This window comes from Dendrobates tinctorius, unplaced genomic scaffold, assembly GCF_039654945.1.
Source record: "Dendrobates tinctorius isolate UK_male_01 unplaced genomic scaffold, ASM3965494v1 ptg000005l, whole genome shotgun sequence".
In the NCBI taxonomy this organism is placed as follows: domain Eukaryota; kingdom Metazoa; phylum Chordata; class Amphibia; order Anura; family Dendrobatidae; genus Dendrobates; species Dendrobates tinctorius.
The window spans coordinates 16167086-16190586 of NW_027361673.1; the positions used below are offsets into that span (position 1 = coordinate 16167086).

Below are 23501 nucleotides of genomic sequence, written 5' to 3' on the forward strand. Positions count from 1 at the left end.
GAAAAAGTTTTGGTGTTATCATTCATATTCTCTGAAAAAAGGCCAAGAAAGCAAAAATTACACATAGTGAGGTGAAGTACAAGAGTTAGGGTCCATCATGAGGGTACACCTTATCACGGTGGGATAGATTTATGCTCTTTTGATCAAAATAGTGTCAACTATGTATACTTTGTTATTTACATGTGCTATTACTATTTAGATTTATTGTATGGTATTTGCTTATTTTGTTTTTAGCCTTGATTTTTTAAAAAAGAAATTATTCAATTTCTTTTTCTTACCTGTTTGAAGTTAGATTATAGTAGCCACTGTCTTCTAAAACTTCTTCAATCATTGTCTATATCATAAGAAAAACAAGGAGTTAGAACCTCTTAGACAAAACAAGGCGTCACACACTGAGTCATAAAGTTATATATTACCATACCTGCAGCTGCTCATAAGTTATTCCACCATCAAATTCAAATGCTCCAGTGTTTCCTATTACCATGAACATAAACAAGTGTTACACTTACATTATAGATTTCATAAACGATCAATTAAATATAGAAAGTGAAGAGGTAAAATAATTTTTCAAGAGCAGGGTGGGTTTTCGATAACCCCTTCACATAATATGACATCAGAAAACGAAAATATGTATAAAGTATTCAAAGTCTATGCAGCGTCAAAGCCTTGTCTCCTCCATTCAATCTGATATTGGGCATGGAGAAATACTTCTATGCTAAGTTAGAAACTTCTGATGCCTGTCTGGCATTGCCCAACTTTCCTATTAATTAGAGTAGGACACACAGGAATTTTATATAGTAGAATATGTGCACAGTATCTGCCAGTTGTTGCACAGATGCATACAGAGGACGGAGCAGGATGACCCACACATGATACCTCCTGGGTATTAGACAAGTAGCAAGTCATCTTTCCCATCTAGTGAGCAGCAGCTGATCAGATAGAAATAAGAGATGCGACACAACCACTTCAACAATTATGCCATTGTCTTAATGCCCATTGGTGGAGCAAGGGCCAGGTCAGGTGCTGGAAAGAGTTTTTTTCAGACTTTGGCCCCAATTCACCAAGACCAGTATGGTGGAGTCAGGTACATGCCTCTAAATGAATCAGGAGCATCTGACAAGTGCCTTGAACCTCCGTGCACCTCACCACTTTTCTTACTCCAGTTCAGAATTCTGGAGCAAGGAATGTACTTGTTCTTCATGCATTAGACAAACTGTGTCATAATGCCCCCATCACGCCCCAGCTCTGTCCATTTTGGTGAAGCTGGGAGAAATTGTTGTGAAATTTTGCAACTTGCAAAGCTTTTAACGAAAGTTTTCTGGCATAAAAGATTTGATGAATTGGGACTAGACATGAGTGAATTTGTTCGGATTCAGTTCCGAATACGATCGGCATCGAATATTGTTTTTGCAATATTCTTCTAACACAGCCAAACGCCATTAGAGTCAATGGGAGTAAAAATTACCGAATATGTGCGGAACCGATCATTATACTGTACATACATTCAGCACGAATAGTTTTCGAATATGGCTCGAATATGTCAAAATCAGATTCGGAGACAAAAAACAAACAAATTTGCTCAAATCTAATCGGGACCTGCGTATATTAAAAATAATTTTGTTTTTGCTTACAGAAATTTTCTACCTTGATTTCAGAAAACATCTTTGGAACCGTTGTTTAAAAGGAAACTGTCATGTCAAAAAACGTTATTAACATACAGGTATGGGGTTAATCTGCAGGTTAATAGCATTCTACTGGAGTGCATCAGTACTAAGCCACTTGTCAGTCAAATCCTAGGCATGGTTACAGCTGCTGCTCACTATGTACCAAGCGGTGACTGAAGCTGTGCCATCCGCTCCTCTATAACTGAAAGTCAGAAGCTGCCGGAAAGAATAAGTAAATATCCTCCCGGCAGCCAGGTTGCCAGTGCGGCAGCCACACAGCTTTAGAACGCTATTGACCTGCAGACTGACCCCATATCTGCAAGTTAATAGTATTTTTTGAAAGCACAGCCTCCCTTTAAAGGGAACCGTCACCAGAAATAACTTTATTAACCTGCAGATATGGGGTTAATCTGCAGGCTAATAGTGTTATGATGCTGCCCAGTGCCTGCACACAGCTGAATGCAGTGGGGAGAAAATGAACTGCAGTGGGGAGAAAATGAACTTTATTTTCCCGGCCAGCATTCGGTTTCAATCAAAGAGAAGGGGGCACCGCTGGTTCAGTCACCGCTCTGAGAATACAGAGCGACCGCTGAAACCACTTCCTCGGGGCCCTGACTGACAGCTCAGCCTCAATACAGAGGGAGTGTCAGTCAAGGCAGGCGAGGGCTTACAGAGGTCGCTCTGTATTCTCAAAGCGGTGACTGATTCTGTGGCGCACCCGCCTCTATGACTGAAACAGAATGCTGGCGGGGAGAATAAAGTTCATTTTCTCTCTGACGCATCATAATGCTATTAATTTGCAGATTAACCCCATATCTGCAGGTTAATAACATTAATTCTGGTGACAGGTTCCCTTTAAATATATAACTAATGATTCAAATCCCATTCATCACGGACAAGCAAAACTAGATTTAACATCCAGGACCTTTCCGCAAAATTGTAAATGAAAAAAAAAGTGCATGGCATTAATTCAGCCCAGTTACAGAAATGTTCTTTTAAGCTTCTCTGAAAACATCACTTGCTCAAATTCTATTCAAGTACGAAAAAGATGAGCCAAGCTGGAGCTACAGCCGGCTTTCATATTTGTACCCCTAATAGAAGATGCATTTAGTTACATTATTCAGCCTTGTAGTGGGAACACAAATAGACAGACAAGAACTGCACATCAAAGCAGCAGTGATTGTGAGCATACACACATACCTCCCTGGCAGAACATTCTTTGAAAACCAATGCTTTATGCCATAATTTATTATTACCATTTTTATTGTGCCTCTCTTTTATTGTGACACTTTGATCTGTACTCAGCTTTGATTATGACAAAATCAGTAAATTAAATTTTATATGAGCACTAATAGCCTTCAATCAAATATTTTATCTAGATTTTGTCTTAAACATGATAGCTTAAGCTTTTTATGATGTCCTTAGTCCCTGATTGTGCCTGAATATATATTCTCACATCTACGTGGCTAGGACATTTTCTCCAAACTATTAACCTTGTGGGTAATTTAATAAGCAAAATTCAATCATCAAGAGGCCAGGACCTTTAAATAGGTTCAATTAACATGGAATAGAAGTAAGCAAGGTTCATGTTATTTTATGGGTTGTTTTATGGATTGTTTTTAAGCAAACCTGTCCTGTCTTCAGAGATTAGTGACATCCCGTACGACTGTAGTAATCCATGGCAGTCATCAGCAAAGAATTCTATAATCTCAGGAGAACCCTGTACAACCTAAAAAGACACAAAGTTATTTTAATGATACCTATAAAATGGTCCAGTGTCATGACTGAATAGTGGATTAGTGCATTGATATTCCACAAAACTTGAAACAGACAAATATAAATTACCAATGTAAGAGAAAGACATTAAAAGAAATCTGTCAGCACAGAATGACTTTTCAAACCAAGTTGAGGCGCTCTGTGCTTCGCGGTGGGGACAATCATTTATATATACCTTCCCACCTGCTCGGTTCCTATCTATCTCCACACTTCTCTGCCCCAAGGAAGCCAGAACTGTCAATCAAAAAAGAAAGGGGAGAAGATTAATGGAAAACAAACATGTGGGAAGGTGTATTTAAAGGATTGGCTCTGCTGTGATGCACCGAGTGGCGGAACATAGTTTGAACAGTCATTCTCTGCTGACAGAGTCCCTTTAAGGCCTCTTTCACACTTCAGTTTTTTACAATCAGTCACAATCCGCCAGGTTTTGAAAAAAACGGATCCGCAATTTTTTTTTGAGGATCCGTTTTTTTCCCCATTGACTTCCATTATTGGCGGATTGTCACGGATTGCCGTCCGTTGCATCCGGTTTTTTTTGCGGATCCGCCAAAAGTTGCTGTCCGTCACCATCCTCAAAGATTTCAAAACGGAGCTTGCAACGTTTTTTTCTCTGGCGGATCCTCCAGATACTATTTTAACACGAAATTCTTTCTGGGTGCCGGACAAAAAAATAAAAATTCTCTCTCTCTCTCTCTCTCTCTCCTTTTCTAGCATAGGCAGTTTCAGTAGTAAAAAGCTGGTCACACTTGTCAAACACTATGTTTGACGAGTGTGACCAACCTGTCAATCACTTTCCAAGCGATGCTTCAAATCGCTTGGAAAGTGCTTGAATTTCGCATGCGAAAATCGCGGCAAAAACGCGAACATAATCGCGGTAAAATCACACGGGGAAAAAAACGTGCATTTTCTGGGAAGGAGTCCGGTTTTGAGTGCCCGGTTTAAAACGCTACGTGGGCACATAGCCTGAATGGGAACTGTACTTCTACAGACATTGCATGAATCAATAGTATAAATCATTATAGTAAACTTTGTAATAAGTCTAATGCTTTTATATCCACTTATGAGACACTTCTTCCCTCCCGCCTATACTAATTATCCACTCTGAAAAAACAACTCAACTTAATCTTGCTCAGGGCAAGATGGACTGCTAGCACAAAGAGGCGTCAGGTTGCACCTCCTATTATACTATGTACAGATGGGAGGATGGTGGAGGAATGAGAAGCAAGGTGAGAAAAAAGGCAGAGACACAGAAATATTGTGCTGAGCTTTCAAACTCAGTACTGATTTTACAGCTACAGAGACATGTAAATATTTGGGCAACCCTAGCCAAAATTACTATTATTTTGAACAGTTAAGCAAGTTGACAATGAAATGATCTCTAAAAGGCCTAAAGTTAAGATTTCCTTTGTATTTTATGAAAAAAAATGTACATATATTGTCATTTTTTACATTTTATAAATTACAAAAAGGAAAATGGGCTGATATACAACTTTGGGCACCTTTAGAGATTTGTGTGCTCAAATAACTTTGACCAAAGTTTCAAACCTTAATTAACCTGTTACGGTTATGGCTTGTTCGTTATCGTTAGAAATGGCAAGGTAATACAAGTTTCCAAACTTTATAAAAACCCAGCCTCTTCTAACCTACTGCCAAAAAACAGCAGTCACAAATAAAGAAGTCTGATGCATTTTGGAAAAAAGTCCAGTGAGCCAATGAGGTTAAAATACAACTCTCTGGCCACAATGATCAAAGGTATGTGTGGAGGAAAAAAGGCAAAGAATTTCAAGAAAAGAACATCTCGCCAACCATTAAGCATGTGGGTGGATCAATCATGCTATGGGGTTATGTTGCAGCCAATGGCACAGGGAACCTTTCATGGGTAGAGGGAAGAATGAATTCAATGAACTCATGAATCAACAAATCCTTAATTAAGGCATAACACCAACTGTAAAAAAAAGCAGAGGTTGAGAAGAGAAGAGGATGGCTTCTACAAATAGATAATGATCCTAAACACATGTCAAAGGTGAAGGTTTTACAATGGCCCTCACAGTCCCCTAATCTGATCATTGAAAATCTATGGCTAGACCACAAAATAGCAAAACAAGAGAGGAATCTTACAGAACTGGAAGAATTTTCCAAGAAATAATGGATGAAAATCCCTCAAACAAAAATTACAACACTCTTGTCTGGTGAAAAAAAGTGTTTACAAGCTGTGATTCTTTCAAAAGGGGGTGCTACTAGGTACTAATTTTGCAGGGTGCCCAAACTTTTGCATCAGCCCATTTTCCCTTTTGCAATTTTTAAAATATAAAAAATGAAAATACATATTTATTTTTTTTTTGCCTAAAATACAAAGGAAATGTGTCATTGTTAACATTAGGCCTTTTAAAGATCATTTTATCTTCAAGTTGCTTAACTGTTCACAATAACTGTAATTTTGAACAGGGGTGCCAAAAGTTTACATGCGACCGTAACTTTCTATTCTGGCAATGCTCTGTTAGTAAATTACTTTTATTAGCCAGTATCAGTATACACATTAAAAGTCAGACACAAACAAGGAACCAAGAAGCTAACTTTCTCTAAAAATAACTAAAAGTACCGTAAGCCCAGGTACACAACCATACATACCATAACAGTAATACACATGATGATATATAATCAACATCTATGGCTCCTGGCAGCTTTGATACTTGCAGCACTAATATCAACATATTAACAAAAAATTTAGCAAGTGTCCAATAACAAAAGTTATATGTAAATGAGCAATAATCTAACAAGAAGAACCAACAGAATATCATAACATGTTTTCACTGCCAAAGACTCAAGTGTAACTGAGCAAATGGATAAAGAGAGCATATAAGGAAAGCAAAAAAACTACAGATACTCGATATGATATCCCCAAGTTCAATGGTGTCAAAAGAGTATAATCATTCAGAATTGCTCTGGTTGGACTGTTTGGATCTGGCCATTGCTAACTGAACTTGTGTCATATGCTGCTGTTCGGTTATTTATTGCAGTTTGTTTTAGGTTTATTTCAGTTTTTGTTCTTTCCTTGGGGAGGCATCAACTGAGTTGTGGTTTGCAGCTGTCATTGTATTTGCACCTATATTCATTCATTCATTTTACTCATATGGCGCCATTAATTCCACAGCGCTTTACAAACATTATTGGCACGGTCCCCATTGGGGACAATCTACAATCTAGAATCCCTATCAGTATGTCTTTGGAATACCTATATGCCTCAATTAAACTTTCTAGGGGCTGTACTGTGCACTTTATTCCTTTCAGATGAGCTTAATGAGTCTGTGAATGGACAGCAATGTCGGAACCAGCTGCAGGTCTCTTGACCATAACTCAATAGGCCTCTATGTGGCTGTTGAGTTGGGGCCAAGAGACTCACAGATGGTACGGACATTGAGGTCCATACCAAAATCATGAATGTCGCATGTGTGAAACTAGCCTTGCAGTAGGTAATGCATTTGGAGGGGACTATGCACTGAGCATCACTAGTAGTGTATTTTCCAAAATAAGGAGCCATCGCTACTAAGGGGTTACAATTTTGCTCACATATGCATGTATTGTGAGACATACATACTGTTCCTTGAATAGCTCATCATTACTTCTTTTCCATCAGTTTTTGTTTCCCTTATTTATTTACAAGGCAAATGAGGTACATGCACCTTTCATTTTCAAAACAGTTACTTCTGTAAACCATATGAATTATATATAACGATAATTGATTTTTGAGAAAATAATATATATATATATATATATATATATATATATAAAAATAGGCAGCACTCAAATCCACTTTTTTCACATTTAATTTGAGCGCTGCCTATTTTTTTCCTTTTGTCATTTTGGCTGTTTGGACACTGCTGAATAGGTTTTGCACCTGCTGTATTATTTTGGTAGTGCTGCCCTTTTTCTTGATTTATTTATATATATATATATATATATATATATATATATATATATATATATTTATATTTAATCTGTTTGAAAAGAAAATTGTTTCCTTATTTCATAATCTTACCAAGATAAAAGAAAACCACATTGAAAGTGGCTACTTTTGATGGTGAAAACAAGCTGTCATTAATAATGTAGGTGTTCCTGACTTTGCTAATGGAGTGACTAATGGTGTCAAATTGATTGAGTGTGTTCTTCATAGGACAACTGGATGATATTAATTATGGAAGACGAAAATGTAGTACTATGAGGCACAAAGGATGCTGATATGAGTAAATACAATTGGGATTATATTACAGACACAAGTTTTAATGTTGTGCTTATGAAGTGTACAGGACAAAAGTCTTAGTCATCTGATTAATGTGATGGGCATAATTTAAAATATACTCACCTAGGAAATCTATAATCATCTTCGTAATAAGGCTTTTGAAAAGTACTAGTCATGAGACTGTTAGTGTGGGAGGCCTGATCACTTATGACAACTCTTAAAAGAACGCTATCATCAGAAAATGACTTAATTTAAATCAAATTTTTGTACTAAATGTACTGTATAGTTCTTTACTTATTGGCAATGTTTTTTCCCCAAATCAATGTCTACTAAACATAAAAAAATAAAATTATTTCAATTTTCACACTTGCCAATGGGCCTTTTTATACTCAAAGCTTTCTGTTGTTTCAGGAAATAACATGTGTACATAGCCACAACAAACAGAGTCTGTGTTAGGCATCGGGTTCCTGCCTCTGCATAGGAGGAATCCCGACCCTTGCCTTCTGTGGTCTCCCATTTCTCTCCAGCCGCAGAGGAGCCTGCTCAGCAAAGACGTCATTCCCAGCGTCTTGCTCAGACTAGCACTGTGGGTTTGGTTGCTGCTGCCACCCCTGGTCCAGCTATAGCAACGCATGCTGGTCAGCAGTGAGCTACTCCAGGGACTAAGTCCTCCTTTCGGTCTACTGAGCATGCCCGTGGGACGATCTCTCATTGGAGATCGGAGGTCACATGCTCTGGTCCTTCTCCAGCTCGGACTGGACCATCAGGAAGGTCCCGGAAGGACGCTGCTATAAAAGGTGCGCATAGCCGCTCGGCCATGCACTAGTATACACTGTATTTGGTAGAGATGTGTGTGATGATGGAAGCTTGTGAACCACTGAATGACTCATTATGAAACCCCTTCCCTTTGATACGCATGGCATTAGGGTTAGAGTTCAAAGTCAGCGCCGAGTTGTGTGGCACTGCCCAGCGCCGCAGTGCTCCCAGCTCCTCACACATGCTAGCGCCTGTGTGCGCCAATCTACCTAAGGCACCACGCTACCGCAGGTACTGCAGCATCCGTTAGTGCAGCAACGTGCGCGTCCTATGCGCTTTCCAGGCCTGAGTTTAGGCTGGTTAGTGGCGTCCGCCAGAGCTGCGCTGTGTGGTAAGCAACGTTCAGCTGCATCTGTGACTTCTTACAGGGCACAGCATCCTATAGGTGTCTGTTCAGGAATCGCAGTTGCGGTGCCGAGCACAAGTGTGACTAGAGGGACTCTAACACAGTCTCTCAGGGGTAGAGTTCTGTGTCTATACATCAGTGCTCACATTGCCGAGCTCTGTGAGCATAAACAGGCTGCGGCATTTGTGTTTGGCGGTCGGGCGGCTCTGTGAGGTAACAGAGTCCGCCTCTGTACACACTCGGTGGAGTTAACCCTGTGTGTTCCTCTATTGTACCGCCATATAATGTCCACCATTACCGATCAGCAGTTACCATCACTGCGCAGTGGACCCCAGGCTGTGAACGCACCTTATACCTTCTTTATTATTTGGTGCTTTCCGCCAGCCCGTAACAGTCTGATTATCTTTTGCATTGAATCATCTAATGAACGTGTGCACAGTTTATTGTGAAGGGAGGGGGAGCTGGGTCAGTGGTGACATCACCTATTGGGATTGGTGGATCCTGTGTTATCAGCTGTGTGCAGAGGTGTTACTTGTCATGCTGATCCTGCATCTGCTGATAAGGAGCCCGATGAAAACTCTTCCAGGAAGAACAGAAGTCTCAGAGGTCAGTTTGAAAATTGCAAGATTATTAATTATTTTTTTTAAATAATGACCTTAATATGAAAAAATAATAAAAAAGGAACAGAAACGCCAATAAAACAATAGGCAATTTTCTGATGATGGCATCTCTTTAACACCTTCCTTACATATGACGCACTATTACTTTGATAGAAGCCAAGAAACTGAGCTTGCATCACTGTCAGCAAATAATAGCTTTGATACATAGTCAGGTTCTCCCTCTGACACTACTCTGTGGACCCGAGCTGTGCTGGTAACCTCTTAAATTCTGCTGTCTACCTCTGACAGTGGCATTTAAAGTAGGGGAAGTACCATTCATTCTACATACCCATCAACCTCCCCTGCAACGTGTTTGCAGGGTGCCAATGGGTTGCCATAACAGCCTTGGGTCTGTTTACAGGGCTATAGTCTGTTCAGAAATGACTGAACAAATAAGCGAGGGGGAGGTGTGTGTTTATATGTAAAATCATCCTTAAAACCCATCCTTCGTGATAATATATATGAATCTAATGAAAATGTAGAGTCCCTGTGGGTAGAGATAAGGGGAGGGGGGAAAAATAATAAAATACTGATAGGGGTTTGTTATAAGTCTCCAAAAATAATGGAAGCAACAGAGAATATCCTCATAAAGCAAATAGATGAAGCTGCGACTCAAGGAGAAGTCATTATTATGGGGGACTTCAACTAACCTGAAATACAATGGGGAACCGAAACCTGCAGTACCAGCAAAGGTAATAGGTTTTTGACAACTATGAGAGACAATTACCTTTCACAACTGTTTCAGGACCCAACAAGAGGGGGGGCACTGCTAGACCTAATAATAACCAACAGGCCAGACCACATATCAAATGTAAGGGTTGGGGGTCACTTGGGTAATAGTGATCACAAATTAATAAGTTTTCATGTATCCTTTAATAAGATGTGTAGTAGAGCGGTTACAAGGACACTAAACTTCAGGAAGGCAAATTTCCAACGGATGAGAGATGATCTTGGTGCAATTAACTGGGACGATGTCCTGAGACATAAAAATACACAAAGAAAATGGGAGACGTTTATTAGCATCCTGAATAGGACCTGTGCACAATATATACCATATGGGAATAAACATGCTAGAAATAGGAGGAAACCACTATGGCTAAATAGAGCTGTAAGGGGCGCAATAAGAGATAAAAATAAAGCATTTAGAGAATTAAAGCAAGTAGGTAGTGATGAGGCATTAACTAAATACAGAAGATTAAATAAATTCTGTAAAAAGCAAATCAAGACAGCAAAGATTGAGACTCTTTGCCAGAGAAAGTAAAAATAATCCCAAAATATTCTTTAACTACATAAATAGTAAGAAACTAAAAAATGATAGTGTTGGCCCCCTTAAAAATACTCTGGGTGAAATGGTGGATGAGGATGAGGAAAAAGCCAATATGCTAAATGACTTTTTTCAACAGTATTTACACAAGAAAATCCCATGACGGATAACATGATCAGGGATAAAATTCTCCGTTAAATGTCACCTGCTTAACCCAGCAGGAAGAACGGCGGCGTCTAAAAATCACTGAAATTGACAAATCCCCGGGCCCGGATGGGATACACCCCCGAGTGTACTGCAGGAATTAAGCACAGTCATAGATAGACCATTATTTTTAATCTTTAAAGATTCCATAATAACAGGGTCTGTACCACAGGACTGGCGTATAGCAAATGTGGTGCCAATATTCAAAAAGGGGACAAAAACTGAACTTGGAAATTATAGGCCAGTAAGTTTAACCTCAACTGTGGGTAAAATCCTGGAGGGTTTTCTAAGAGATACTATACTGGAGTATCTGGAGAAGAATAACCTTATGACCCAATATCAACATGGGTTTACAAGGGACCGTTCCTGTCAGACTAATCTGATAAGCTTTTATGAAGAGGTAAGTTCCGGACTGGACCAAGGGAATGCATTGGACGTGGTGTGCATGGACTTTTCAAAAGCTTTTGATACGGTGCCACACAAAAGGTTGATACATAAAATGAGAACAATGGGGATAGGGGAAAATATGTGTAGCTGGGTTAAGAGCTGGCTCAGGGATTGGAAACAAAGGGTGGTTATTAATGGAACACACTCGGACTGGGTCACGGTTAGTAGTGGGGTACCACAGGGGTCAGTTTTGGGCCCGCTTCTTTTTAATATATTTATTAATGACCTTGTAGGGGGCATAGAGAGTAGAATTTCAATATTTGCAGATGACACTAAACTCTGCAGGGTAATCAATACAGAGGACAATTTTATATTACAGGAGGATTTATGTAAACTAGAAGCTTGGGCTGATAAATGGCAAATGAGCTTTAATGGGGATAAATGTAAGGTCATGCACTTGGGTAGAACAAACAAGATGTATAATTATGTGCTTAATTGTAAAACACTGGGCAAAACAGTCTCTGAAAAAGACCTGGGTGTATGGGTGGACGACAAACTCACATTTAGCGGCCAGTGTCAGGCAGCTGCTGCAAAGGCAAATAAAATAATGGGATGCATTAAAAGAGGCATAGATGCTCATGAGGAGAACATAATTTTACCTCTATATAAGTCACTAGTGCGACCACACTTAGAATAATGTGTACAGTTCTGGTCTCCGGTGTATAAGAAAGACATAGCTGAACTGGAGCGGGTGCAGAGAAGAGCGACCAAGGTTATTTGTGAACTAGGGGGTCTGCAATACCAAGACAGGTTATTACACTTGGGGTTATTTAGTTTGGAGAATCGAAGGCTCAGGGGTGATCTTATTACAATGTATAAATATATGCGGGGACAATACCAAGACCTTTCTAATGATCTTTTTACTCTAAGACCTGTGACAGGGACAAGGGGGCATCCTCTACGTCTGGAGGAAAGAAGGTTTAAGCATACTCACAGACACAGATTCTTTACTGTAAGAGCAGTGAGACTATGGAACTCTCTGCCATATGATGTTGTAATGAGTGATTCCCTACTAAAATTTAAGAAGGGACTGGATGCCTTTCTTGAAAAGTATAATAGTACAGGGTATATACACTAGTTTCCTTAATATTGCGTTGATCCAGGGAGAGCTAGTCTGATTGCCGTATGTGGAGTCGGGAAGGAATTTTTTTCCCCAATGTGAAGCTTACTGTTTGCCACATGGGTTTTTTTTGCCTTCCTCTGGATCAACATGTTAGGGCAAGTTAGGATAGGATATGGGTTGAACTAGATGGACTTAAAGTCTCCCTTCAACCATAATAACTATGTTACTATGTTACTATGAAGACACCTGTACTAGGGATAAGCGAGCATAATCGTGGGTATTCGGTACTCGGCGAGTAATGCAGTACTCGCGGTACTTGGTACATTGCGAGTATTTCACTACTCGCCTCACACTATTCAGTTCTACCGCCCAGCAGTTGCCAATCACAGTAATGCCGCACCCTTCTCGGTTGTGGGCGGCATTACTATGATTGGCTGGCCGCCAAGAGTCCTATGAGTCATCATAGCCTGGCACTAAGCCCTGCTGCCGCATATTTTATGCACATTGCATGCAGAACACAGCTAGTGTAGGGAGAGTGTGAGCAGCTACTAGGGAGAGTTGTGGTTTTTGGTGCAAATCATTCAGAAATCCTCTGTGAAACCCAAAAGCTCTTTTCAGAGCTGAAAGTACAAGGTCAGGGACTGAGTAGTGACCACTTTTTTGGGGGGGTCACATTTACCCCTGCAGGGCAGTTTTTTTGTGCTGTTGCGGTGCTGTGTTCACAGAATCACAGCGAATAGTATGCACGCATGGTACTGCACAACTGACACGCAGCCAGCACCGCTGTCTTGTGTGGTGTCTGGGGTGTGTATTCTTGCCTTAAACCTCAGGGCAGTTTTTTGTGCTGTTGCGGTGCTGTGTTCACAGCGAATAGTATGCATGCACGGTACGGCACAACTGACACGCAGCCAGCACCGCTGTCTTGTGTGGTGTCTGGGCTGTGTATTCTTGCATTAAACCTCAGAGCAGTTTTTTTGTGCTGTTACAGTGCTGTGTTCACAGCGAATAGTGTGCACGCACGGTACGGCACAACTGACACGCAGCCAGCACCGCTGTCTTGTGTGGTGTCTGGGCTGTGTATTCTTGCCTTAAACCTCAGGGCAATTTTTTAGTGGCAGCACCGCTGTCTTATGTGGTTACTGGGGTGCATAATCTCACCTTAAACCTCAGGGCAAGTTTTTTCTGCTGCTGCAGTGCTGTTTGTAAAACACAAAGCAGTACTAGGCTGTAGTGCTACCTTCCACAAAGCACTAACTGCTCCTTGTTCCCCAATATCTGCATCTGAACATCTGCAACTATGGCAGAAAAATCCAAAATTCCTAAAAAGGCTGTTGTGAAGGGACAGGAACGTGGACGTGGGGTCGTTGGTGCCCAACAAGGCACAGAGTCTGGGAGATCGAAGAAGGTTGATGCATCTAGGTTCCTGGAGAAATTTCTGGAACATAAACGGGCCTGGAAGCCAGAAGAACAAGAGCAGATACTGTCTTGGATGGCTGATAAGGCCTCAACGAAATGTTCTAGCAGCACCCAATCGTCCTTGACAAAACAGTCTACTGTCCATACAGATAGCGCTGGGTCATCCTATTCTCAACCTGTTCCTAGTTCATCACCCGGTCAGGAGTCACAGGAAACATTTGACCCCAACCTTGGTCACTCCGAGGATCTGTTTGATCCATTTCCTAAAATTGTCTCTGGCCTCTCACCGCACGACACTGAAGAGGAACGTGAGGGTTTATCGTCTGTTGAAGATGGCCTAATATTTGAAACCCCACAGCCAGAAGAAAGCCACTTTCATCCACGTAATATACCGGGTGAAGATGTGGAGGCTGATGGTGATGACACACAGTTGCCATCTGGCCAGTCGCCAATATCAACACAGAAGGAGGATGACATGGACAACGAGGTTGTCGATGATAAGACCACCGATCCGACCTGGACCGTTGGCACGCATAGCCAGCACAGCAGCACAGAGGATGAAGGAGGATATGTAGCACCAACAAAGGCACCAAGAGCAACTGGTTTGAGCAGAGTGCGAAGTGTGTCAACTGTTGCCAAGAGCAATCCCTCTGTGCCCCAAGTCAAAGCAAGGGTATGTTCAGCCGCTGTCTGGAAATTTTTTTCCGATAATCATTCTGAACCAAATGTTGTCATATGGAGCATCTGCCATAGGAAGCTGAGCAGATGCCAGGGCAAAGACAACCAAAGCACGACCAGTATGCGGAAACACATGGCAGTCAAGCACCCTAGTCGGTGGGCTGAACAACAGGGTACCAAATCAGTGTCTGCGACGGCGGGACAAACCACTGCCATGTCGCCTGTGATACGTCCTTTCCAATCTGCTGGGCAGGAAGCAGGTGATCATCATACCTCTTGCTCACAAGCTGTGGTTGCACAGACACAGCCCACAACAAGCTCATCTACTTGTTTGTCCCAGGAAAGTGTCCAATTGTCCGTGCCCCAGATGTATGAAAGGACGCGTAAATATCAAGCCACGCACCCACAAGCACAAATACCGAACGCGCACATTGCCAAGTTGCTAGCCGTGGAGATGTTGGTGTTAGGCTTGGGGGGGACACAGTCTTTCCGTGATCTTTTGGCTGTGGCTGCCCCACGATACTTGGTTCCCAGCCGAAACTATTTTTCCCCGTGTGCTGTCCCCGCGTTACAGCAGCACGTCTTAAACAATCTATAGCGTGCTCTCACCAACGCCGTAACCGGGAAGGTCCATATTACAACAGACACGTGGACAAGTACGATACATCTCTGTCACGGCACATTGGCTCAACCTGGTGGAGGGTGGGACAAAGTCTCAAACTGGACCATCAACACATAGCGGTGATCAGGCTATTATCAGCGTAACCATCCCTATGCTATGTCTGCTGAAAAAATCGCTGCAGAATCAAAAAATTGAATCTTTGCGTGCCCAGCAGCTTGGTATGGAGCAAGATTTCACAATGGGTGATCCTACCCAGCCCAGCCAATATCATCAGGTAACATTGGGGGATGAAGAGGATGATGAAAATGAGGAGGGAGAGGACTTCTTTTTCAGTGGTACCGAGGGGACACCTCATGCTACAGAGGGGAATCCCAACCCAAGCTTCATGTCTGTCCAGCATGGGTGGGCTGAAGAGGAGGAGGTGGAGGAGGAGAGTCAGTGTGAGGAGAGGATCGGTATTGTTCCTCCTTCAGGTGTCACAGAACATTTGCCTCGTTGCAGCTTGGCACACATGGCACACTTCATATCTGACTGTCTGTGCCAAGACCCTCGCGTAATCCACATTTTCAATAGCAACCTATACTGGTTGGCCACCTTTCTAGACCCACGGTACAAGGACAAATTTGCTTCGCTACTGTTGCAGTCACCAAGGGGTTTCACAATGGAATCCTTCAAGAAGGCTGTTGTCGATCATTTGATGGCAACAGCACCCTCAGACACCACTGCTAGCAGAGATACCAGCTCTGTGCAACAGCATGCATTAATGGGGAGAGATACGCCAAGCAGGTCCAAAAGAGGTGGTGGTAAAATGTCCATAAACTGGGCCATCTTCAATAAACAGGTTTATCACCAAGGACTAGCTGGAACAGTAGCAATGTCAAGGAGGGAGAAGTTGAACAAGATAGTCAACAACTATCTAAGTGACCATACCTGCGTCCTTCCTGATGCTTCTGTACCATTTAATTACTGGGTATCCAAGCTGCATAGTTGGCCCGACCTCTCCTATGCCTGGGAGGTGCTGGCCTGCCCTGCTGCTAGTGTGATGTCAGCATGTTTTCAGTGCCACTGGGGCAATCATCACAGATACACGCACACGGTTGACTACAGAGAATGCAGACAGGCTGACTCTGATAAAATTTAACAAGGACTGGATTTCGCAACAGTATTTAAGCCCTCCAGATGACAGTATCCCAACCTAAAGTCACCCAACATGTTTTTTTTTTAAATTGGTGATCACATCCATCCCTTCCCATACAAGCCCCTTTTCTTCTTCTTACACATGTTTTCAAAACCTGCTTCTGACACATGTACCTCATGGTTAATAAGCTAAAAACAATGTTACGTTAATTAATATTTCCCATCGGAGGCACTTGTGATGAGAGTGAGACGCTTCTTCCTTCATCAACCATGGTATCATGCCCCTTGGGCTAATTTTTGGAGACACTATGGCTATGCCTCAAAACTGGGCACTGCCACCTCTATGCTAGTAGTCTTAGCTTCATCATAATTGTATGGCCCTTCAGACCTGTTTTGCTTCCTTCATCAACTATGATACAGCCCCTTGGGCTAATTTTTGGAGACACTATGGCTATGTCTGGACACTGGGCACTGCCACCTCTATGCTAGTAGTCCTAGCTTCATCATAATTGTTTGGCCCTTCAGACCTGTTTTGCTTCCTTCATCAACTATGATACAGCCCCATGGGCTAATTTTTGGAGACACTATGGCTATGTCTGGACACTGGGCACTGCCACCTCTATGCTAGTAGTCCTAGCTTCATCATAAGTGTTTGGCCCTTCAGACCTGTTTTGCTTCCTTCATCAACTATGATACAGCCCCTTGGGCTAATTTTTGGAGACACTATGGCTATGTCTGGACACTGGGCACTGCCACCTCTATGCTAGCAGTCCTAGCTTCATCATAATTGTTTGGCCCTTCAGACCTGCCTTGCTTCCTTCATCAACCATGATACAGCCCCTAGGGCTAATGTTTTGAAGGCACTATATCTATGCCTACACATTGGGCAGTGGCACAACAAGGACAGTAGTTCAAGCTTTATAATTGTGAATCCCTTGTGATGATGATGATTATGATGGGTGGCTTCTTCCTGCATTAACCATAACACAACCCCTAGGGCAGATTGCTCTCCTTACACCACTTACACACTTAGCTGTCAGAAGATTGCCTCCATCATCACTCGCTCTTACGGCACTTCTGATATATCACTGGCACTGCGTAAGTGGCGTACGAGTCCCGCTCTACCGGCAAAAAAACACAGGACTTCAAATAGTGTTTATACATTCTAGTGAAGCAGTGGTGTAAAAACAATCGTGCAGCCCCTGATCAGGTGCCCCCATGTTATATACATTTGTTTAAAGTGTACATTTTTTTAACATTTACACATTTTTTAGCCTTTTCCTCAGCCCCCAGAGCGCTTTGTAGGGTCCAGCAGACAATTAATCGCATTTTCCATTGACTATCATGGGACTCGCTATTTGTACCGAATACTCGAGTATTAAGGTATACGTGGTATGAGCATAGCGAGTCCGAATACTTCAGCACTCACTTATTCCTAACCTGTACCTGTCATGATGGTGTGCCTATGAAATCCAGCCTGTGGCAGGGCTTCATAGGAGGCTGTGATTTAACTCATACAATGAAAAAGTGTTGAAGTGCAGTATATAGTACAAAGCTATCGGGTGAACGCAGGACCTATGGGGATTGTCACATGAAGTGATGACACAATTGCAGGTTCTTGGTCGTCGCAACTCAGTGAAAAAATTCAATAAGAAGCGATCGGTATGTTGTATTTACCCCAAAAAGAATAAAGACAGCAGCTCAACCCACAAAAAACAAGCCTTCACACAGCTTCATTGTCTAAAAAGAGTAAATTGTTACAAGTCTGGGAGAACGGTCACCAAAGCAAATTTTTTTTTATACAGGTTTAAAAAAATGTTTCCAGCACTTAGAAAAAAAAATTGAAGATACAAACGTTTGGCATCTCCATAATCAGGCTGACCTGAAGAATCATGTTTACAAGTCATTTTTACTAAATAATGAATACCATATAAACATACTCCACCCCCCCAAAAAAAATGTGGAATTGATTTTTTTCATTTGCCAGTACATTGAATGAAAAAATTAATGGTGCCATTCAAAACTACAAATCCCGCAAAATACAATCCCTTATACGTCTATGTCGACGTAGAGATTGAAAAGTTATGGCTCTTGGAAGAATGGGAGGGAAAAACAAAGCGCAAAAAATGGAAAATCACCCAGTGGAGAAGGGGTTAAAAGAAATGTAACTGTTTATTTATGCTGCCCGAAACTCAGGGTATCAAAGGAATCAAAGACCGGCTCCCTTATTGCAGCCATGAATGTTTTACTATAAAATGCTGCAGCATTTCAGAAAAAACAGACCATTATTGTGATTAGGATAAATTGCTCAAGAGGCAGGTTCCAGGCCCTACTCCCCTAGATAAATGAATCCCGGCTGTGTACTGTGTAATGGCCGTGTCTGACCATACAGGAACATGGTCTAATCATGCCACAGCTCCTGGGCGGAGGGGGGGTGAACAAAAGAATATACAGACAAGACAGCATCGGATCACCACTGATTCTTTTTTTTATGTAGAACATTGCTTAAAAACAGGAAGGGAAATGTTTTTCCTCACAGAAAGAATCATTTGCAATCCCATGTTGTAATGTCAGTGTTATCTCTTTTGCGTCCTCCCCTGCCCAGAAGCTGTGGTATGACCAGACCATGTCCCTGCACGGTCAGACACAGCCATTACACAGTACACAGCAGGGGCACATTTATAAGATTATCTCAGCACAGGAAAAAAAATTTTAACACATCCAATTGTGGAAATTATTATAATTCCAAGATCTATTGATTAAAAAGTATTTTGTTTGTGGGAAAAACCATTTAAGAAATAACATGCTTTCTTGACTTTGTGATACATAATTTCTAATAAGTGCTTTCTTTCAATAGCTGTTTATTTTAATCTCAATAATAGTAGGAAGTTTTATGTAAAAATGACTTTCAAGATCTCTGATTTCAAAAGTACCATCTTTTATTTTAAAGATAAAATATGTATAGCGACCAATGATGTGCTAAATGTCCACATTCAAAATGTATAATCTACTATATAATCGTCTAATTCTGTCTGTTTGTAATGGAAATCCTGCATCACTGATTGGTCGCGGCCGTGACCAATCAGCGACAGGCGCAGTCCAGCAGTGAATAGGTGCGGAATTCGAATGACGCACGCCACCGCTACCGTCGGGAGATCTCTCAACGGTTGCCGCAGGTCATCTCCTGCCGCACGGAGGTCAGCGGTGACACAGCCGGGAGATGACCAGCGCAGCGCTCAATGTGCGGATGGTACCCAGGGTCCGGAGGAGAGGAGACTCTCCTCCGGGCCCTGGGTACCATAAACCTGTAAAAAATAGAATTAAAATAGAAACTAGATGTGTATTTCCTGAAGGAAGTACAGATAGTGGTTTGAAATGGTGCCTGGGCTGCCCCTTTAAGAGAGACTTGGCTGCTGTCCCTGCAAGACTTTCAAGTCAGGATCCGTTTTAAATGTGGGTGCCTCTCAGGGGCCACTTTGGCCTCAGGGTATGATTTGGTGGGTGGGGCCCCTCAGGATCCGATTCGGTGGCCTGGGCTCCTCAGGATTTGAATTAGTGGCCGGGATTCCTCAGGGTCCAATTTTGTGGGTGGGGCCCCTCAGGGTCTTATTTTGTGGGTGTGGCCTCTCAGGGTCCGATTTTGTGGGTGTGGCCCCTCAGGGTCCGATTTTGTGGGTGGGCCCCCTCAGGGTCCGATTTTATGGGTGGGGCCCCTCAGGGTCCGATTTTGTGGGTGGGGCCCCTCATGGTCTGATTTTGTGGGTGGGGCCCCTCAGGGTCCGATTTTGGGGGCGGGGCCCCTCAGGGTCCGATTTTGTGGCCGGGGTCCCTGAGGGTCCGATTTGGTGGGCGGGGACCCTCTGGGTTCGATTTTGTGGCCGTGGTCTCTCAGGGTCCGATTTTGTGGCCGGGGCCCCTCAGGGTCCGATTTTGTGGTTGGGGCCCCTCAGGGTCTGATTTTGTGGTTGGGGCAACTCAGGGTCCGATTTTGTGATTGGGGCCCCTCAGGGTCCGATTTTGTGGCCGGCGCCCCTCAGGGTTCGATTTCGTGGCCGGGGCCCCTCAGGGTCCGATTTTGTGGCTGGGGCCCCTCAGGGTCCGATTTTGTCCCTGGGACCCTCAGGGTCCGATTTTGTGGTTGGGCCGCTCAGGGTCCGATTTTGTGGCCGGGGCCCCTCAGGGTCCGATTTTGTGGCTGGGGCCCCTCAGGGTCCGATTTTATTGGTTGGGCCCCTCAGGATCCGATTTTGAGGGTGGGACCACTCAGGGTCCGATTTTGTGGCCGGGGCCCCTCAGGGTCCGATTTTGTGGTTGGGGCCCCTCAGGGTCTGATTTTGTGGCCGGGTCTACTCAGGGTCCGATTTTAAGGGCGGGGCCCCTCAGGGTCCGATTTTGTGGGTTGGGCCCCCAGGGTCCGATTTGGTGGGAGGGGCCCCCAGGGTCCAATTTTGTGGGTGGGGCCCCTCTGGGTTCGATTTTGTAGCCGGTGTCTCTCAGGGTCCGATTTTGTGGCCGGGGCCCCTCAGGGTCCGATTTTATGGCCGGGTCCCCTCAGGGTCTGATTTTGTGGGTGGGGCCCCTCAGGGTCTGATTTTGTGGCCGGGGCCCCTCAGGGTCTGATTTTGTGGGTGGGGCCCCTCAGGGTCCGATTTTGTGGGTGGGGCCCCTCAGGGTCCGATTTTGTGGCCGGGGCCCCTCAGGGTCCGATTTTGTGGCCGGGGCCCCTCAGGGTCCGATTTTGTGGCCGGGGCCCCTCAGGGTCCGATTTTGTGGCCAGGGCCCCTCAGGGCCCGATTTTGTGGCTGGGGCCCCTCAGGGTCCGATTTTGTTGGTTGGGCCCCTCAGGGTCTGATTTTGAGGGTGGCGGGGCCCCTCAGGGTCCAATTTTGTGGGCGGGGCCCCTCAGAGTCCGATTTGGTTGGCGGGGCCCCTCAGGGTCCAATTTGGTGGGCGGGGCCCCTCAGGGTCCGATTTGGAGGGCGGGGCCCCTCAGGGTCCGATTTTGTGGGCGGGGACCCTCAGGGTCCGATTTTGTGGGCGGGGCCCCTCAGGGTCCAATTTTGTGGGTGGGGCCCCTCTGGGTTCGATTTTGTGGCCGGGGTCTCTCAGGGTCCGATTTTGTGGCCGGGGCCCCTCAGGTTCCGATTTTGTGGTTGGGGCCCCTCAGGGTCCGATTTTGTGGCCGGCGCCTCTCAGGGTCCGATTTTGTGGCTGGGGCCCCTCAGGGACCGATTTTGTGGCCGGGGCCCCTCAGGGACCGATTTTGTGGGTGGGGCCCCTTAGGGTCTGATTTTGTGAGTGGGGCCCCTTGGATCCATTTTGGTGGGCGGGGCCAATCTGGGTCCGATTTGGTGGGCGGGGCCCCTCAGGGTCTGATTTGGTGGGCGGGGCTCCTCAGGGTCCGATTTGGTGGGCGTGGCCTCTCTCGGTCCGATTTAGTGGGCAGTGCCCCTCAGGGTCCGATTTGGTGGGCGGGGCCACTCAGGATCCGATTTTGAGGGTGCGGCCCCTCAGGGTCTGATTTTGTGGCCGGGTCTACTCAGGGTCCGATTTTGAGGGCAGGGCCCCTTAGGGTCCTATTTTGTGGTTGGGGGCCCTCAGGGTCCGATTTTGTGGGTGGGGCCCCTCAGAGTCCAATTTGGTTGGCGGGGCCCCTCAGGGTCCGATTTGGTGGGCGGGGCCTCTCAGGGTCCGATTTTGAGGGCGGGGCCCCTCAGGGTCCGATTTTGTGGCCGGGGGCCCTCAGGGTCCGATTTTGTGGGTGGGGCCCCTCAGGGTATGATTTTGTGGCTGGGGCCCCTCAGGGTCCGATTTTGTTGGTTGGGCCCCTCAGGATCCGATTTTGAGGGTGGGGCCCCTCAGGGTCCGATTTTGTGGCCGGGGCCCCTCAGGGTCCGATTTTGTGGTTGGGGCCCCTCAGGGTCTGATTTTGTGGCCGGGTCTACTCAGGGTCCGATTTTGAGGGCGTGGCCCCTTAGGGTCCTATTTTGTGGTTGGGGGCCCTCAGGGTCCGATTTTGTGGGTGGGGCCCCTCAGAGTCCGATTTGGTTGGCGGGGCCCCTCAGGGTCCGATTTGGTGGGCGGGGCCTCTCAGGGTCCGATTTTGAGGGTGGGGCCCCTCAGGGTCCGATTTTGTGGCCGGGGCCCCTGAGGGTCCGATTTGGTGGGCGGGGCTCCTCTGGGTTTGATTTTGTGGCCGGGGTCTCTCAGGGTCTGATTTTGTGGGCGGGGCCCCTCAGGGTCCAATTTTGTGGGTGAGGCCCCTCTGGGTTCGATTTTGTGGCCGTGGTCTCTCAGGGTCCGATTTTATGGCTGGGGCCCCTCAGGGTCCGATTTTGTGGTTGGGGCCCCTCAGGGTCCGATTTTGTGGTTGGGGCCCCTCAGGGTCCGATTTTGTGGTTGGGGCCCCTCAGGGTCCGATTTTGTGGCCGGCGCCCCTCAGGGTCCGATTTCGTGGCCTGGGCCCCTCAGGGTCCGATTTTGTGGCCGGGGCCCCTCAGGGTCCAATTTTTGTGGCCGGGGCAACTCAGGGTCCGATTTTGTGGTTGGGCCGCTCAGGGTCCGATTTTGTGGCCGGGGCCCCTCAGGGTCCGGTTTTGTGGCTGGGGCCCCTCAGGGTCCGATTTTGTGGCTGGGGCCCCTCAGGGTCCGATTTTGTTGGTTGGGCCCCTCAGGATCCGATTTCGTGGTTGGGGCCCCTCAGGGTCCGATTTTGTGGGTGGGGCCCCTCAGGGTCCGATTTTGTGGCCGGGGCCCCTCAGGGTCCGATTTTGTGGTTGGGGCCCCTCAGGGTCTGATTTTGTGGCCGGGTCTACTCAGGGTCCGATTTTGTGGGTGGGGCCCCTTAGGGTCTGATTTTGTGGGTGGAGCCCCCTGGGTCCATATTGGTGGGCGGGGCCACTCTGGGTCTGATTTGGTGGGCGGGGCCCCTCAGGGTCTGATTTGGTGGGCGGGGTCCCTCGGGGTCTGATTTGGTGGGCGGGGCTCCTCAGGGTCCGATTTGGTGGGCGTGGCCTCTCTCGGTCCGATTTAGTGGGCAGTGCCCCTCAGGGTCCGATTTTGTGGATGGGGCCCCTCAGGGTCCGATTTTGTGGTTGGGCCCCTCAGGGTCTGATTTTATGGCCGGGTCTACTCAGGGTCTGATTTTGAGGGCGGGGCCCCTTAGGGTCCTA

At 45.2% G+C, this 23501-nt stretch overlaps 1 protein-coding gene across 2 annotated transcripts in view; it reads right to left on the reverse strand.

Moving 5' to 3' along the window:
* NEK10 (NIMA related kinase 10) overlaps positions 1-23501 on the reverse strand; it is a 419159-nt gene that overhangs the window by 7198 nt on the left and 388460 nt on the right. For both annotated transcript variants that reach the window (XM_073568458.1, XM_073568451.1), the window contains 3 exons: positions 3294-3393; positions 422-474; positions 279-334 (listed from right to left, as the gene is read on the reverse strand). In XM_073568458.1, coding sequence (XP_073424559.1) covers positions 279-334; positions 422-474; positions 3294-3393 — 209 coding nt within the window. The remainder of the gene's footprint in view (positions 1-278; positions 335-421; positions 475-3293; positions 3394-23501) is intronic.